We start from the raw sequence: 18,715 nt of genomic DNA, 5'->3' as shown, positions 1-18,715 counted from the left end.
TCAATACAGCATGTTATCTCTCCTATGGTACCACATCAATACAGCATGTTATCTCTCCTATGGTACCACATCAATACAGCATGTTATCTCTTCTATGGTACCACATCAATACAGCATGCTATCTCTCCTATATGGTACTACATCAATACAGCATGTTATCTCTCCTATGGTACCACATCAATACAGCATGTTATCTCTCCTATATGGTACCACATCAATACAGCATGTTATCTCTCCTATTGTACCACATCAATACAGCATGTTATCTCTCCTATGGTACCACATCAATACAGCATGTTATCTCTCCTATGGTACCACATCAATACAGCATGGAATTGTGGACATATTGTTATACAATGACAACAACATATTCTAAGTCTTGGGTCTGAGAAGCTAAATCTCATCAAATGGTGGTTCAATATGGCTCAAATGCTGAATAAATAATGGACCTTGAAAATCACTGTTGTAGAGTGTTGTCACGTTAATCATTATTTGGTCATGGAAATGGAAGTCCACTCTCTCTCTCTCCATGCTCTGATTACAGTCACACCCCCTTTCCTTTCCTTTCCTTTCCTTTCCTTTCCTTTCCTTTCCTTTCCTTTCCTTTCCTTTCCTTTCCTTTCCTTTCCTTTCCTTTCCTTTCCTTTCCTTTCCTTTCCTTTCCTTTCCTTTCCCCTCCCCACCTCCTCCAGGCACAGCATCCGTCTTTCATCACTGATTGTCCTGTTTGTCAGGCAGGGCCTGAGGAAGGGAGGAAGGGGGGCTTTAGTTTCCCCATTATGGCTGAAATAGCCATAGACATCAAAATACCCCCACAGCCCTCTCTGTTATCCACATGAACCTAGTGGCCCGTCCTATTATTCTGACCCTATGTAATAAGAAGAATGTTGTGAAGCCATTTATTTAGGTCGTTCATCATCAGTGTGGATGCTCACATCAAAATCCTTGAATTTATGGAGATTTTCTTTAGTTTTTGTCACATTCCTGAGCCAAAAATCTGATGACCGGCAGAGTCTAGGATAGAGTCTCCATTGAGTCTCCTACTGGGTGTGTAATTGATAGAAAATAAGTAGAAAGTGAATAAAACCTGCACTCTCAGTCATAGTGAAGTTGGTTGCACACTGGACTCGTTTTTGGGAAGACGGAGCAGTGTGCAGGGTCTTAGAGTCTTGTTTAATACTGTTGAGGATCCGCAGCAGCAGTCAAACCAGAACTCTTACTACGACTGAGAGGGCATATTTTATTCTCTTTGGATCTGCGCCCAGCACATGCCTGAACCTTTGAAGGACTGAGATAAGTGAGCCTTTCCCCTTGAATAGAAAATAAGTAGAACCACTGCTTTTTATTTTCAATGTTCCAAGTTCGTATGTCACGGTGCCAAACACAATGTTGGTTTTATTATCGTGACTCCTGTCCTGACCTTCCCTTTGTAATAATTCCCATGACTTCTCTATACATTTTTATTTCAAAAAGTTATTTTCCACACTGCCATGTTGCCTCATTCTGTAGGTCGTGACTCATAGACAGGGCTCCAAGGTGGCCTCTCATGCATGGCAGCCACAACGTCTGGCAGATTTACTGCCTTGTTCACACCCATCTTCTGCACACCCCAACCCCCCCTCTTTTCTTCCTGTCTGTCTCTCGCTTTCTCCACCGCTTTCTCCAGCAGTCCCTCATTCATCCCCTCACCGCCTCCAGTGCATTCATCATGGGCTCTGAGCGAGGGCTTTCAGAGTCTGGCCAAGCCCAGCCATGTCTGTCAGCCATCAGCCATCATCTCTGCCCTGACTTGGTCTGTCTGCTGACAGAGGCACGGCATGATGGAGGGGGTCAAATGCATTACTCTCAAAGAATGTCTTCATCCGCTGCATGGATGGTGGCTCAGGGACGATGCTTCCTGACAAGCTTGTCAGAGTGATTACCTTGCTTTGTGAGCGAAGAGAAGATGTCTGCGACCCCCCCCCCTCCCCTCTCTTTCCAATATGTCATTGTTACCCTCTCATAGTATACATGGTACTCCAGTCAGTCAAAATAATTTAAACCCAGACATGAGAAGAGATAGAAAGCAGTGTGGGCCGGGGGGAGATGGGTGCATGGTCGTCGTTTAGAACAGAGCAGAGGTCATTTTCATTAATCTAGAATGCCAGCTCTTCTCATCTCCAACTGTTATCAACGCTAATTTGTCTGCCAGTAGCGCTAATGAGATCAACCCCGGGTCACCCTGACATGGAAAATGACGGAGCGCCATAATACAGTGCTATTCTCAGGTGTGTGCGTATGTGAGAGTGTGTGTGTGTGCGTGTGTTTGTGCACGTGTGAACACACATGCTCACATGTGGCTGCATGTGTGCATGCGTGACCTGGCCTGACCAGTTCCGTCAGTCACTAAGTCAGAGACCCCCTCTCTCCATCTCATGCTTTACTGACTTCTGCATGTGAGTCATAGTTTACAGACCTGTTAACTTTATTACATGAAGCACTGACTGACCGCCAAACGTTCACAGCACAGCAGTGTTCATTTTGACAGCAACATTTGATTTCGTTTTAGTCATAGTCTTTTGAATGAAAATTGAATTTAGTTTTAATCATATTTGAGTCATCTGAAATTATTTAGTTTTAGTCGACTAAATCTACAGTTAATTTTGTCTACTAAAATCTATTTTTGCCAGGCCTTGATGGCATTGTAATGCCTGATTTTACGTTTGATTGCATGCTGACAATGGCCGATCTACAAGAGAAATTGTCAAGTTTTTGTCAGTGAAAAAAGGTCTTTGTTCGTCTTTGTTTTAGTCGAAATTAACGAAATTAACACTGGCTCAGACACCTGCTTGTTCCAATATGTGTCTGCTGGAGGTGAAGCAGCCATTTGATGTGAAAGTAAAGAGTTAAAATAAATCAGTGTAAAAGCCACCTACTGTATGAGAGATTTGTGGGAAGGCTGCCAGTTTCAATCCACCTCTAGGGCAAAAACCCTGGAATGCTTTTGAAAAATGCCGTTTTGATTTCTCTAATTACTTTTATATTGTTTGGTTCTGTTTACCCAACCCGCTTCACCGGGCCTGTCAAGGTTGTCTCGCTTTACAACTGTCTACTATACTTGTGTGTCATTCTACTCTCGACTATAAATAATATTGTTGTTATGTGGTGTCAAATAGAAGCCCTCCCACGTGCACACATACTGTACCGTTACAGTCATAAATATCTCCTGCTACTCTGCTGATGCCTACCCCTGTTTGACCCCCCTCCATCTCTCTCTCTCTCTCTCTCTCTCTCTCTCTCTCTCTCTCTCTCTCTCTCTCTCTCTCTCTCTCTCTCTCTCTCTCTCTCTTTCTCTCTCTCTCACTCACTGTGGTCACCTTATCAGTGTGAATAGGCCTTAACTGTAGTGTGCATGTGAGACAGACAAACAATAGTGTAATAGTGTGGAGCGATGTTGTGGTTGGGTGACTGGAGAACAGTATAGACATAGTGTTCTGTGCCCACCCACTCTGCTGTGTGGCCTACAGTAGGATGTGTTATGTGCCCACCCACTCTGCTGTGTGGCCTACAGTAGGATGTGTTCTGTGCCCACCCACTCTGCTGTGTGGCCTACAGTAGGATGTGTTCTGTGCTCACCCACTCTGCTGTGTGGCCTACAGTAGGATGTGTTCTGTGCTCACCCACTCTGCTGTGTGGCCTACAGTAGGATGTGTTCTGTGCCCACCCACTCTGCTGTGTGGCCTACAGTAGGATGTGTTCTGTGCTCACCCACTCTGCTGTGTGGCCTACAGTAGGATGTGTTCTGTGCCCACCCACTCTGCTGTGTGGCCTACAGTGGGAGGGGTTCTGTGCCCACCCACTCTGCTGTGTGGCCTACAGTGGGAGGGGTTCTGTGCCCACCCACTCTGCTGTGTGGCCTACAGTAGGATGTGTTATGTGCCCACCCACTCTGCTGTGTGGCCTACAGTAGGATGTGTTCTGTGCCCACCCACTCTGCTGTGTGGCCTACAGTAGGATGTGTTCTGTGCCCACCCACTCTGCTGTGTGGCCTACAGTAGGAGGTGTTCTGTGCCCACCCACTCTGCTGTGTGGCCTACAGTAGGATGTGAGCTTGATCTGTGAAACTAATTGTTGATTCCCGTCCATCCCAAATTTGAAGCATGCTGCGCTCCATTTCCAGTTAATTTCAAAGAGACCTAAAACGCTACTGAACCGGTGCTACTGTTGGACTCTATAATGGCTGACACACACCCACATGGTGTGTGTCACTCATGTACTGCCTTGTTTACCACTACACGCCAATTATGTTTTACATCCTTTTTCTCCCCAATTTAGTTGTTATGCCAATTCATTCTTCCCCAGTGTCCCCACACACATGTCTCTGTTTTCACTGCTGTCACATCCTACCTGCCAGTGAGGAGCCCCCAATGTGAGGACGTACTGTTGTATCCTACTGGCTCACCTGCCAGTGAGGAGCCCCCACCGGGAGGACGTACTGTTGTATCCTACTGGCTCACCTGCCAGTGAGGAGCTCCCACCGGGAGGATGTAGAGCCTTTGTCCTACTCTCCTGCACAACACTCCCTGTTGACAGGTGCCGCCCCAGCCCATTACATGCAATCACCAATATCACCCTCCTCCCCGCCCGGCTTCCCTTCCCCCAAACACGGGTGAATTTGCATAAACGCTTGACAAAGCTGGATTCACCACGGTGGATTAGAACCCGCAACCTCTGGGGTGGTGGCCAGGTACCGCTCCGCCACCCAATAGATAACTTTTAAGTGGAAAATGAAACCAAATGGACCTTTACCTCATTTGGTTTCATGTTCCGCTCTCAAGAGTTACATTATTGTTAAACATCTGCATTACTTCATTTACAAGAAGTCTACACAATTAGAGAATGTCGTAGAAGTGTTTGCCTGTTATCTCTCCTCTGGTAACACATCAATACAGAATGGAATTGTCAGGGACAAAATCTTATCCGACAATTACAAAATAGTTTGAGTCGGAGATGAATGAGGATAAATCTCATCAAATAGCGATCCGTGGCTGAAATGCAGAATAAATAATAGACCATGATATGAAAAGGGTTGAAAACCACTGAAATAGCCTTTATCTCTCTCTCTCTGTGCCTCTCAGTCTCCATGGGTGTCTGCATGGGGTCCTTCTGTGGGACGTGCCCGACGGCAGCTGCATTTCTTTAGGAACGAGTGGGCCACCTGGAGCGGCTGGTCCGTCTGCTCGCGCACGTGTGGGGGAGGGGCCTCGGTGCGCACCCGCACCTGCATCACCAGGTACCGGGAAAAAAGAACATCTACAGTTGTGGTGACGATATTACAGGATATACAAGCCATATTGTCAAGTATTTGCATTTTCATTTGTCAAGTACCGAATTCCTGATGTCACTCGCTCATCCCTTGGGTCACAGAAGTATTTTCTCTATGGAGAATAACATTGGGTCATCTTCGAATCGTCTCATATATAAGAATTGTGGCCCAAAAATAAACAAATTTTCCCGGCGATATTGTCAGGGAGGTGGCTCTGTTAGTCACTCATATTCAATACAGTCTGTTTCTGGCAAAGAATGTATTCATTCTTTGGCGGTAACAAGCCAATACAAGCCAATGGACCAGCCCAATTTTGTCTCATTTTGTTTAGTGTAACATCACCTAAAATTGTCCCAAAGCTGTTTGCAATAAAAGTCTAATCTTGTCTTGTCCTATAGGAATCCGGTTGGCGGGCCGTGTGCGGCAGATCCCCGACAATACAAGATCTGCAACACCAAGGTCACACTGCCTTTTGTTTGTTGCCTTTTAAATAATTAATTGCTAATGTAAATGTTTTCTCACTGGAACATTTATTGTGTGATGTTGTAGAAGATTAACTTTTGATTCAAATATTTTTTAGAGCAATGAATGAAGTGTACTTTAGACCTTCATTAGATAGGCGTGTTCAGGCCAGGTGGAACTCACTGACTGAGGGTTTCAGCAGTGGTGGAAAAAGTACTCAATTCTTTTTAATTTTTTTGTAAAAGTATCAATACTGCAATGTAGAAACACTGTGTTACGTATGATGTGGGCAAGGCTCAGGGCTCCGTCCCACATCCCCCTGGCCGCCCTACCATCGTGTGTGGCCCCCATGCACCCCGTCAGGCTGGCATCTGTAGTGTACGGCTCTAGAGGAACAATGATGTCACTAGAAAGCGACTAAGCGAGTGGTAGGAGTTGACTGAATGTTATGCTCGATGCCTGTACTGTTTCACGTTATTTGCAGTAAAGCTTGAACTGCAACACCGTCACAGCTCATTACAGCATCTCTGGTGACTACGTTCTCCAAAAGTACTCTTCATCGCGACACATTGTGAGCTTATAGAACGGCTATGGCAGAAATGTATACAGGACTGAAGTGGTGTATGTTTTGTAATAATAATCAAAATCTACAAATAAATGTAGTGGAGTAAAAAGTACAATATTTGGATCCGAGATGTAGTGGAGTAGAAGTCAAAGTATTGGGAATACTTACTTTCCACCAGTGGGTTTCGGGGCGGGGCATGGAATGTCACTGACACATTAACCTATGTTTCCTAGTCTACACATATAGCATGTGCTCCAGTCACTTTATTATCAGCACTGTTATTGTCCCAGGCTGTGTATTCTGAGGTCAGCCGGCTGTGTCTCAGACACACTGGGTGTGTTCTCAGACAGCCAGGCTGCTTAAGCCGTATTGATTAATGGAAACACACGCACGCACGCACACACACACACACACACACACACACACACACACACACACACACACACACACACACACACACACACACACACACACGAGAAGATGAAAAGGGCATGTTAAAGCAAGCCAAGTTCACGTACACACCCATCCACACACCCACGGACGGACAGACACGTGTTGGGGTTCCTGTTCCATTGTTTGTGTTTAGCTCATTGGTGTCATTATAGATCATTGGTGTCAGTGTACAGGTACACTCTCAGAGTTTAGGGGGTGGTTGAAAATAAAACCTTTGAGAACCACTGTACCAGTGGACTCCTAATGTGCCATACATAGTGTCATAGTAAATGAGTGTCATACTGTACATATTCTGAAGAAAAGACTGACATTCAGTATTGAGGGTCAAATTAAGAACATTACAATGTTAACAAAATCTATGCGTGCGTGCGTGTGTGTGTGTGTGTGTGTGTGTGTGTGTGTGTGTGTGTGTGTGTGTGTGTGTGTGTGTGTGTGTGTGTGTGTGTGTGTGTGTGTGTGTGTGTGTGTGTGTGTGTGCGTGTGTGTGTGTGTGTGACCCATGCAGGAGTGTCCGGTGGGCTCAGAGGACTTCCGAGGCATGCAGTGTGCTGCCTACAACGACCGCCCCGTGGTGGCAGGCAACGCCTACAGATGGACCACCTTCCATGGAGGTAACGTGTGTTTAAGAAATGAGGGCCACCGGGGTGGACAAAACAAAAACATAATGCATGTATTCTTTATTTTAATTCAAAATCAAGATCATTGTCCCAAAAACATTCTTGAGAGCAACATTTAGTGGTAAATGACATGTGTGTTTGTTTACATGGCTATGGTCATGTTGGATAATGGCACAACAGCCAGCAGTGCAGATTGATATGAGCAGGTGCTCTGAGCCTGAGATTAGACAGCGGTCTGTTATTGAGCCCAGCGGTCAATATCCAGAAATAACACATCGCTGAATTCAGTAGATTGACCAATAAGAATCAAGCATTCAACCAAGCTGTGTAACACACAATATACCCCATGTTTCTCTAATAAATGGTAAATGGTGCATTTATAAAGCATCTTTATCCAAGGTGCTTTACATAGATTAATTTAACCAGCTAACCAACCTGCACATCGGGAGCAATTAGGGGTTCAGAGTCTTGCTCAAGGACACTTCGACACTGGGGGAGCCCGAACTGGGAACCTCACTGTTGCCATCTGGCTATTCAAGCGGCTACTCTACCCCTGAGCCACTGCCGCACCCTAAATACAACTATGAGATTGCATGACCAAGGGAGGTGTGTGTACTGCTAGAGTCTTTTCTTTTCCACCTGCGTAGTACAGCCCATGGTTCAAGTTCAAGGGGGTTTATTTATTGTCACAAACACATGCAGTGCAGCTGGTCGCAGCATTGTAGGCATTACCTCAAGTTCCCTGCAGCAATTTCTCCCCAGGGTATACTTCTCAGTCACCTTCTCTGACACCAGGCTTTTCACAATGTTTTTTCCTCCTCATAATAAAGTATAAAGTATGCGCTACGACGCGTTGTGAGTTTATAGATTGGCTATTTTCAGCATGCAACCAAGTGCACAATCAGCCATTACGACACCATCACAGCCCGCCAAATTACTTTTTTTGTCGTCAAAATCAACTGGAGATTTAGTTGACTAAAGTCTTATGATATTTACTCGACTAAAACTGGACTAAAACTAAAACCTTTCAGATGACTAAAATCTGCTGTAAAAATGTCTCCCCTCTCTCCTTCACAGTGTTTTTTTGTTCCTCATAATAAACTACAGTATAAACTTCCCTGCTCTAGGCTCTGACCCATGTGAGCTGAGCTGCCTGGCCCTGGGTCACAACTTCTACTACAACTTTGGCCGCGTGCTGGACGGCACGGCCTGTGGCAAGGAGCCTGGCACCGTGTGCGTTAATGGACGCTGCCTGGTGAGTGACAACTGTGTGTGTGTGTGTGTGTGTGTGTGTGTGTGTGTGTGCGTGCGTGCGTGCGTGCGTGCGTGCGTGCGTGCGTGCGTGCGTGCGTGCGTGCGTGCGTGCGTGCGTGGAGATCTTCTTTCCTGCGTGGAAGAAATGACCGATTGTCTGAATGTTAAAAGTAGGCTACTAATGTTATAAGGAGTCATGATGAATGAATCTTCTTTCCAGGTCAGCTGTTGTCCAGGCCTTCCGTCCAGCTTGTTATACAATGTACTGTGTACGGTGCAAAGAGAGTTATGGAGTTCTGTATCAAATAGTAATTGTTGAAGCAAACAGAGAGTCAGTCAACTAATACGTTTTCAAATAAAAAAAAGTACAATATTTGCCTCTGAGATGTAGTGGAGTAGAAGTAAAAGTACTGGAAATATTGGAAAGTAAAGTAAAAACAAAGTACAGTACTCCAGTACTTTCCGCTCCTGGCTATTGGCAGTAGCATGGTGTAGGTTTTGGCATGCAGCCAGGTGGACCCAGCCAGGGTGGACCCAGCGATACACTACATACCTTTCTGCTATGATGAGATCATTGAGATGCCCATAACTGCATGACGGAATGATACGGCCCATGACCCACATGCTATGCACATTCATCTCCATCTCCTCATCCTTTACATAAGGTGTAAAGAGTGTGTGTGTGTGTGTGTGTGTGTGTGTGTGTGTGTGTGTGTGTGTGCGTGCGTGCGTGCGTGCGTGCGTGCGTGTGTGTCTGCCTGCGTGTGTGTGTGTGTCTGCCTGTGCGTGCATGTACAGTATGTGTTTATTTTATCTGCCCTTTATTTAACTGGGACATCCCGCTGACATGTGTTGTGAGATCTCTTCGCGAGGGAGACTCTGGCCAAGACGACCACAGACAATACTAATAGCACAGGTCTTCACCAGGCTGGGTGGCCTACCCAGGGCTGTGTCAGATTATCTGTTCGCATGCTAAATAATAATAATAATAATAATAATAATAATAATAATATTTTTTATTCATAACGCACTTTACATTTGAAACAAATCTCAAAGTGCTACATCAAGAGAAGAAGAATAAATATAAAATAAATAAATAAAATAATGCATAAGTATATAAAAGTACTAAAATATGGACAATTCATGCTTTTCGTGGTCAAGTATACTGCTAAAAGGTTAAATAGCGGGGCATAGCTAACCTATCGTTAATTTTATGATAAAAGCGCCAAAGTTGGTGCTTTTATCTCAGGTGGTCGGGGAGGGCATTCCACAGCCGAGGAACAGCTGAGCAAAAGGCCCGCGGTCCCCCATAGTGCAGAGTTTTGTTTTTTGGTTCCTGTATGGGCAGCGGTGGCCGAACGGTTTGCGGAGCGTTTTTGATATCGGAAGGTTGCTAGTTCGTATCACCGGACCGGCACGTTAAAATTACCACCGCTGAAGTGCCCTTGGACAAGTCATTGAACCCCTACCATGAGCAGGGGCCTGGCTTTAAACAAGTTATTGAGCTTAGTCCAGTTACCCTGGGTACCTTTCCTTTCCTCTGGTGGTCCAGCCTGAGACATACCCGCAGCCCAGCTAACATGTCCATCTGGGCCCAATTGGGTTTTGACCATGGATTATAGCCGGGTTAGGGTTAGGTTCCACAGGCTAATAAAGTGTAAATTCGGGGGTCCTTGACAAGAAAAGGTTTGGGAACCACTGTTGTAGAGGGTCTATAGAATAGATAGATGTTGATAGTATTAAGTTAGTGACTTTGACAGTGTACAAATGGAACCGGTTTTCAGCAGGTCAAATGAGGTACAGAAAACCGGATGACTCCCAGGCTGATCTCACTGGGGGAAAACTGTATGAGTTTATTTGTTTAAGAACTAACAATACATTCAAAAATATATTCTGGATGTGACACTTACAAGACCATTTTCTTTTCTATTGCCCCTTGTATCATGAGCTACGTCAAAAGTTATTTAACAGATATAATATTTATATATTAAAATATAGATCTGATGTGGTTAAGTGATGCAGAGCGACTGAGATGGATTTTCGAACAAAATATATTTGCATTGGCAGAATATATAAAGCTTGGGACATACGGACAAAGAAAACTTGTATTTTATTTTACTTTATGATAATGCTTATTTCTGTTTTTGTTTTGATCAAATACTTTGTGTAACTTCTGTGTGGGAAGTGAACGTGATATTGTTTATTTATGTTGTTGGTGTCTTATAATCCCGTAAGGGATGGGTCTTAACGACAAGACACGAAAATAAAAATTCATTCATTCATTCATTCATTCATTCATTCATACAAGCGGGAATAGCGCAGTTGGTAGAGCATTAGACTGAATATCTAAAGGTCCCTGGTTCAATCCAGGCTTTCGGCAGTTGAAATGAGGTACAGAAAATCCTATGACTCTTAGGCTGATCTCACTGGGTGAAAAACTAGATGAACAAGACCAATTTCAGGAGAACAAAACAAAAAGCAGTGTGAATTGTCTGGAACCAGTGGCTCAGTGTGTTAGAACGCTGCCACATCATTGGGAGATGGTGAGTTCAAACCCCACTCAAGTCTTTACTTTCACGACCAATTTCAGAAGAATAAAACAAACAAAAAAGCAGTGTGAATTGTCTGGAACCAGTGGCTCAGTGTGTTAGAACACTGGCCACATGTTTGGGAGATGGTGAGTTCAAACCCCACTCAAGTCTGTACTTTCAAGTCCAATTTCAGAAGAATAAAATAAACAAAAAAGCAGTGTGAATTGTCTGGAGCCAGTGGCTCAGTATGTTAGAACGCTGCCACTTGATCGGGAGATGGTGAGTTCAAACCACACTCAAGTCTTTACTTTCAAGACCGATTTACAGAAGAACAAAACAAACAAAAAAGCAGTGTGAATTGTCTGGAACCAGTAGCTCAGTGTGTTAGAACGCTCCCACATGATCGGGAGATGGTGGGTTCAAACCCCACTCAAGTTCAAACAAAAAAATAAAGGGGCCAATCCCACCCCAGTCTTTACTGTGACACTTACTTTACTGCATTCCACACTAACATCAAGTTGGACAGAAAAGCTGTGTTGTTGCGAAGGCAGTGAGCACTAACTATGAGACCCTGCAGATCATGTCTGTGTGTGTGTCTGTCTGTCCCGCTGTGACACCACCCGCCCGCCACCAGAGGGTGCAGCTGTAGCACACACACACACACACACACACACACACACACAGTAGAAAACTTAAAAAAAAAATACTAACTAAAAAGGAAAAAAAAGTACGTAATTTATTCTAATTGTTATTGCAATTTACGAGCTGCTTCGCTTCCCGGGTTTGCACGTCTTACTTGTAGTAACCAGCAGTTAGCTCAGTATGATGAGTGTCTGTGCTTGTGATCCACAGGTCCAGGGTTCAAATCCCACATTAGTCATGTGGCTCTGTGACACTTTGTTTTGCACACTGACTTTCAGAAGGACAACTTTAAAGCAGCACAGAAATTCCCCATGATTGTGTGCCTCAGTGGTGGATAAATCAAATAATATCCATAGAATACCTAGTAGAAGTCTGCCGGTTCAAACCCAACATAGGATAGTGCTGGTTCAAATCACCATCACCTAGAGGAGGTATGACTGTGTGCCGTTAAGTGGCATAGTGGCAAATTTGACATGCTACTAGTCCTACATACTTACACCTAGCAACCCCATTCTAGCCTACTTAGGTTCATCTTACGGTGGACATGTTTGCCTGAAAAGGAATCTTTGAAATGTTTCATATATAGTTTTAAAAATATAGTGCTTTCAAATTTGAGACATTTAACATGGGGCTCAATGGCAGCTCTATAGGCACGTCAAAAGTCACTTTCACCTAGAAACTCCATTCACACTTTTTATTATTCAGCTTAATGTGGAGACACATGCTGGAACTTTTTTTTATTTTTATGTTTTGTAGTTTATGAGTTATTTAACTTAAACGCCCAATGCATTCTCTATGGCAATAGCACAAAATTTGACATGCTACTAGTCCTACATACTTACACCTAGCAACCCCATTCTAGCCTACTTAGGTTCATCTTACGGTGGACATGTTTGCCTGAAAAGGAATCTTTGAAATGTTTCATAGTTTTAGAAATATAGTGCATTCAAATTTGAGACATTTAACATGGGGCTCAATGGCAGCTCTATACACTGACACGAAAACGCGTATTCAGGGCGGAGTCACCACCCCCAGGGTAAGTTGTGATTTGCTCTCGTTCACTGCAATGCAATTTGCGGCATTTCCAAAACAATATTGCGCAGAGTAGCGATTATCAAACGTATTTGCAATGCCATACGTTGAAAGATCTGTTGCCCGTGGACAAGGCACGCTATCTCCGCAAGTTAGATATTATCGGCATAGATGTTTGTCCGTATGTGATTAAGGATTGGAAAAAGTTGCATTGGCAGCCATAGAAAATTCTGCCCAGGGTAAAAAACCGGATGTGACGTTTTTGGGCGTTCCTGTCTTGTTTCGTGTCAGTGTATAGGCACGTCAAAAGTCACTTTCACCTAGAAACTCCATTCACACTTTTTATTATTCAGCTTACTGTGGAGACACATGCTGGAACTTTTTTTTATTTTTATGTTTTGTAGTTTGAGTTATTTAACTTAAACGCCCAATGCATTCTCTATGGCAATAGCACAAACTTTGGCATGCTACTAGTCCTACATACTTACACCTAGCAACCCCATTCTAGCCTACTTAGGTTAATCTTACGGTGGACATGTTTGCCTGAAAAGGAATCTTTGAAATGTTTCATAGTTTTAGAAATATAGTGCTTTCAAATTTGAGACATTTAACATGGGGCTCAATGGCAGCTCTATAGGCACGTCAAAAGTCACTTTCACCTAGAAACTCCATTCACACTTTTTATTATTCAGCTTTCTGTGGAGACACATGCTGGAACTTTTTTTTATGTTTTGTAGTTTATGAGTTATTTAACTTAAACGCCCAATGCATTCTCTATGGCAATAGCACAAAATGTGGCATGCTACTTGTCCTACATACTTACACCTAGCAACCCCATTCTAGCCTACTTAGGTTCATCTTACGGTGGACATGTTTGCCTGAAAAGGAATCTTTGAAATGTTTCATAGTTTTAGAAATATAGTGCTTTCAAATTTACAATGGGGCTCAATGGCAAAAATGATGAAAAACGGCGTGCTATAGTATGCCGTACGATATGGTCCAAAATGATGAAAAACGAGTTTTTTTTTTTTTTTTTAAACGATGGGTTATAACCCATCGTTTTTTTATTATTATTATTTTTTCAAAACCTCAAAAATGATGAAAAACGGCGTGCTATAGTATGCCGTACGATATGGGCTATAGCCCATGGTCCAATATGATGAAAAACGAGGATTAAAAAAAAAAAAAAAAAAAAAACGATGGGCTATAACCCATCGTTTTTTTAATTTTTAATTTTTTTTCAAATCCTCAAAAATGATGAAAAACGGCGTGCTATAGTATGCCATACGATATGGGCTATAGCCCATGGTCCAAAATGATGAAAAACGAGGATTTTTTTTTTTTTCAAAATTCAAAAAACGATGGGTTATAACCCATCGTTTTTTTTCATTTTTTCATTTTTTTCAAATCCTCAAAAATTATGAAAAACGGAGTGCTATAGTATGCCGTAAGATATGGGCTATAGCCCATGGTCCAAAATGATGAAAAACGAGGATATTATATTTTTCAAAAATAAAAAAAAACAATGGGCTATAACCCATCGTTTTTCTTTTTTTTTTTTTTTTTCAAATCCTCAAAAATGATGAAAAACGGCGTGCTATAGTATGCCGTACGATATGGGCTATAGCCCATGGTCCAAAATGATGAAAAACGAGGATTAAAAAAAACATCAAAAATTCAAAAAACGATGGGCTATAACCCATCGTTTTTTTAATTTTTAATTTTTTTTCAAATCCTCAAAAATGATGAAAAACGGCGTGCTATAGTATGCCATACGATATGGGCTATAGCCCATGGTCCAAAATGATGAAAAACGAGGATTTTTTTTTTTTCAAAATTCAAAAAACGATGGGTTATAACCCATCGTTTTTTTTCATTTTTTCATTTTTTTCAAATCCTCAAAAATTATGAAAAACGGAGTGCTATAGTATGCCGTAAGATATGGGCTATAGCCCATGGTCCAAAATGATGAAAAACGAGGATATTATATTTTTCAAAAAAAAAAAAAAACAATGGGCTATAACCCATCGTTTTTCTTTTTTTTTTTGTTTTTCAAATCCTCAAAAATGATGAAAAACGGCGTGCTATAGTATGCTGTACGATATGGGCTATAGCCCATGGTCCAAAATGATGAAAAACGAGGATTAAAAAAAACATCAAAAATTCAAAAAACGATGGGCTATAACCCATCGTTTTTTTAATTTTTAATTTTTTTTCAAATCCTCAAAAATGATGAAAAACGAGGATATTATATTTTTCAAAAATAAAAAAAAACAATGGGCTATAACCCATCGTTTTTCTTTTTTTTTTTTTTTTTCAAATCCTCAAAAATGATGAAAAACGGCGTGCTATAGTATGCCGTACGATATGGGCTATAGCCCATGGTCCAAAATGATGAAAAACGAGGATTAAAAAAAACATCAAAAATTCAAAAAACGATGGGCTATAACCCATCGTTTTTTTAATTTTTAATTTTTTTTCAAATCCTCAAAAATGATGAAAAACGGCGTGCTATAGTATGCCATACGATATGGGCTATAGCCCATGGTCCAAAATGATGAAAAACGAGGATTTTTTTTTTTTCAAAATTCAAAAAACGATGGGTTATAACCCATCGTTTTTTTTCATTTTTTCATTTTTTTCAAATCCTCAAAAATTATGAAAAACGGAGTGCTATAGTATGCCGTAAGATATGGGCTATAGCCCATGGTCCAAAATGATGAAAAACGAGGATATTATATTTTTCAAAAAAAAAAAAAACAATGGGCTATAACCCATCGTTTTTCTTTTTTTTTTTGTTTTTCAAATCCTCAAAAATGATGAAAAACGGCGTGCTATAGTATGCTGTACGATATGGGCTATAGCCCATGGTCCAAAATGATGAAAAACGAGGATTAAAAAAAACATCAAAAATTCAAAAAACGATGGGCTATAACCCATCGTTTTTTTAATTTTTAATTTTTTTTCAAATCCTCAAAAATGATGAAAAACGGCGTGCTATAGTATGCCATACGATATGGGCTATAGCCCATGGTCCAAAATGATGAAAAACGAGGATTTTTTTTTTTTTCAAAATTCAAAAAACGATGGGTTATAACCCATCGTTTTTTTTCATTTTTTCATTTTTTTCAAATCCTCAAAAATTATGAAAAACGGAGTGCTATAGTATGCCGTAAGATATGGGCTATAGCCCATGGTCCAAAATGATGAAAAACGAGGATATTATATTTTTCAAAAATAAAAAAAAACAATGGGCTATAACCCATCGTTTTTTTCAAATCCTCAAAAATGATGAAAAACGGCGTGCTACAGTATAGTATGCCGTACGATATGGGCTATAGCCCATATCCTCGTGGTGTATAGCGGTGTATGAGAATGGGTGTTGCGGAGGATGAGAGCATTCCTCTCATCCTCCGCAACACAATGCATTCTCTATGGCAATAGCACAAACTTTGGCATGCTACTAGTCCTACATACTTACACCTAGCAACCCCATTCTAGCCTACTTAGGTTCATCTTACGGTGGACATGTTTGCCTGAAAAGGAATCTTTGAAATGTTTCATAGTTTTAGAAATATAGTGCTTTCAAATTTGAGACATTTAACATGGGGCTCAATGGCAGCTCTATAGGCACGTCAAAAGTCACTTTCACCTAGAAACTCCATTCACACTTTTTATTATTCAGCTTACTGTGGAGACACATGCTGGAACTTTTTTTTATTTTTATGTTTTGTAGTTTATGAGTTATTTAACTTAAAAGACCAATGCATTCTCTATGGCAATAGCACAAAATTTGACATGCTACTAGTCCTACATACTTACACCTAGCAACCCCATTCTAGCCTACTTAGGTTCATCTTACGGTGGACATGTTTGCCTGAAAAGGAATCTTTGAAATGTTTCATAGTTTTAGAAATATAGTGCATTCAAATTTGAGACATTTAACATGGGGCTCAATGGCAGCTCTATAGGCACGTCAAAAGTCACTTTCACCTAGAAACTCCATTCACACTTTTTATTATTCAGCTTACTGTGGAGACACATGCTGGAACTTTTTTTTATTTTTATGTTTTGTAGTTTATGAGTTATTTAACTTAAACGCCCAATGCATTCTCTATGGCAATAGCACAACATTTGCCATGCTACTAGTCCTACATACTTACACCTAGCAACCCCATTCTAGCCTACTTAGGTTCATCTTACGGTGGACATGTTTGCCTGAAAAGGAATCTTTGAAATGTTTCATAGTTTTAGAAATATAGTGCTTTCAAATTTGAGACATTTAACATGGGGCTCAATGGCAGCTCTATAGGCACGTCAAAAGTCACTTTCACCAAGAAACTCCATTCACACTTTTTATTATTCAGCCTACTGTGGAGACACATGCTGGAACTTTTTTTTATTTTTATGTTTTGTAGTTTATGAGTTATTTAACTTAAACGCCCAATGCATTCTCTATGGCAATAGCACACAATTTGCCATGCTACTAGTCCTACATACTTACACCTAGCAACCCCATTCTAGCCTACTTAGGTTCATCTTACGGTGGACATGTTTGCCTGAAAAGGAATCTTTGAAATGTTTCATAGTTTTAGAAATATAGTGCTTTCAAATTTGAGACATTTAACATGGGGCTCAATGGCAGCTCTATAGGCACGTCAAAAGTCACTTTCACCTAGAAACTCCATTCACACTTTTTATTATTCAGCTTACTGTGGAGACACATGCTGGAACTTTTTTTTATTTTTATGTTTTGTAGTTTCTGAGTTATTTAACTTAAACGCCCAATGCATTCTCTATGGCAATAGCACAAAATTTGGCATGCTACTAGTCCTACATACTTACACCTAGCAACCCCATTCTAGCCTACTTAGGTTCATCTTACGGTGGACATGTTTGCCTGAAAAGGAATCTTTGAAATGTTTCATAGTTTTAGAAATATAGTGCTTTCAAATTTGAGACATTTAACATGGGGCTCAATGGCAGCTCTATAGGCACGTCAAAAGTCACTTTCACCAAGAAACTCCATTCACACTTTTTATTATTCAGCCTACTGTGGAGACACATGCTGGAACTTTTTTTTATTTTTATGTTTTGTAGTTTATGAGTTATTTAACTTAAACGCCCAATGCATTCTCTATGGCAATAGCACACAATTTGCCATGCTACTAGTCCTACATACTTACACCTAGCAACCCCATTCTAGCCTACTTAGGTTCATCTTACGGTGGACATGTTTGCCTGAAAAGGAATCTTTGAAATGTTTCATAGTTTTAGAAATATAGTGCTTTCAAATTTGAGACATTTAACATGGGGCTCAATGGCAGCTCTATAGGCACGTCAAAAGTCACTTTCACCTAGAAACTCCATTCACACTTTTTATTATTCAGCTTACTGTGGAGACACATGCTGGAACTTTTTTAAATTTTTATGTTTTGTAGTTTATGAGTTATTTAACTTAAACGCCCAATGCATTCTCTATGGCAATAGCACAAAATTTGCCATGCTACTAGTCCTACATACTTACACCTAGCAACCACATTCTAGCCTACTTAGGTTCATCTTACGGTGGACATGTTTGCCTGAAAAGGAATCTTTGAAATGTTTCATAGTTTTAGAAATATAGTGCTTTCAAATTTGAGACATTTAACATGGGGCTCAATGGCAGCTCTATAGGCACGTCAAAAGTCACTTTCACCTAGAAACTCCATTCACACTTTTTATTATTCAGCTTACTGTGGAGACACATGCTGGAACTTTTTTTTATTTTTATGTTTTGTAGTTTCTGAGTTATTTAACTTAAACGCCCAATGCATTCTCTATGGCAATAGCACAAAATTTGGCATGCTACTAG

General features: G+C 41.3%; 1 protein-coding gene across 2 annotated transcripts in view; it reads left to right on the top strand.

Moving 5' to 3' along the window:
* adamtsl5 (ADAMTS like 5) overlaps positions 1–18,715 on the top strand; it is a 65,079-nt gene that overhangs the window by 16,653 nt on the left and 29,711 nt on the right. For both annotated transcript variants that reach the window (XM_083759635.1, XM_083759636.1), the window contains exons 3-6: positions 5,118–5,272; positions 5,704–5,764; positions 7,291–7,396; positions 8,530–8,657. In XM_083759635.1, coding sequence (XP_083615761.1) covers positions 5,118–5,272; positions 5,704–5,764; positions 7,291–7,396; positions 8,530–8,657 — 450 coding nt within the window. The remainder of the gene's footprint in view (positions 1–5,117; positions 5,273–5,703; positions 5,765–7,290; positions 7,397–8,529; positions 8,658–18,715) is intronic.

This window comes from Protomyctophum parallelum (genome assembly GCF_964188405.1).
Source record: "Protomyctophum parallelum genome assembly, chromosome: 2".
Taxonomy (NCBI): domain Eukaryota; kingdom Metazoa; phylum Chordata; class Actinopteri; order Myctophiformes; family Myctophidae; genus Protomyctophum; species Protomyctophum parallelum.
This window is presented reverse-complemented; position numbering and strand designations above follow the sequence as displayed.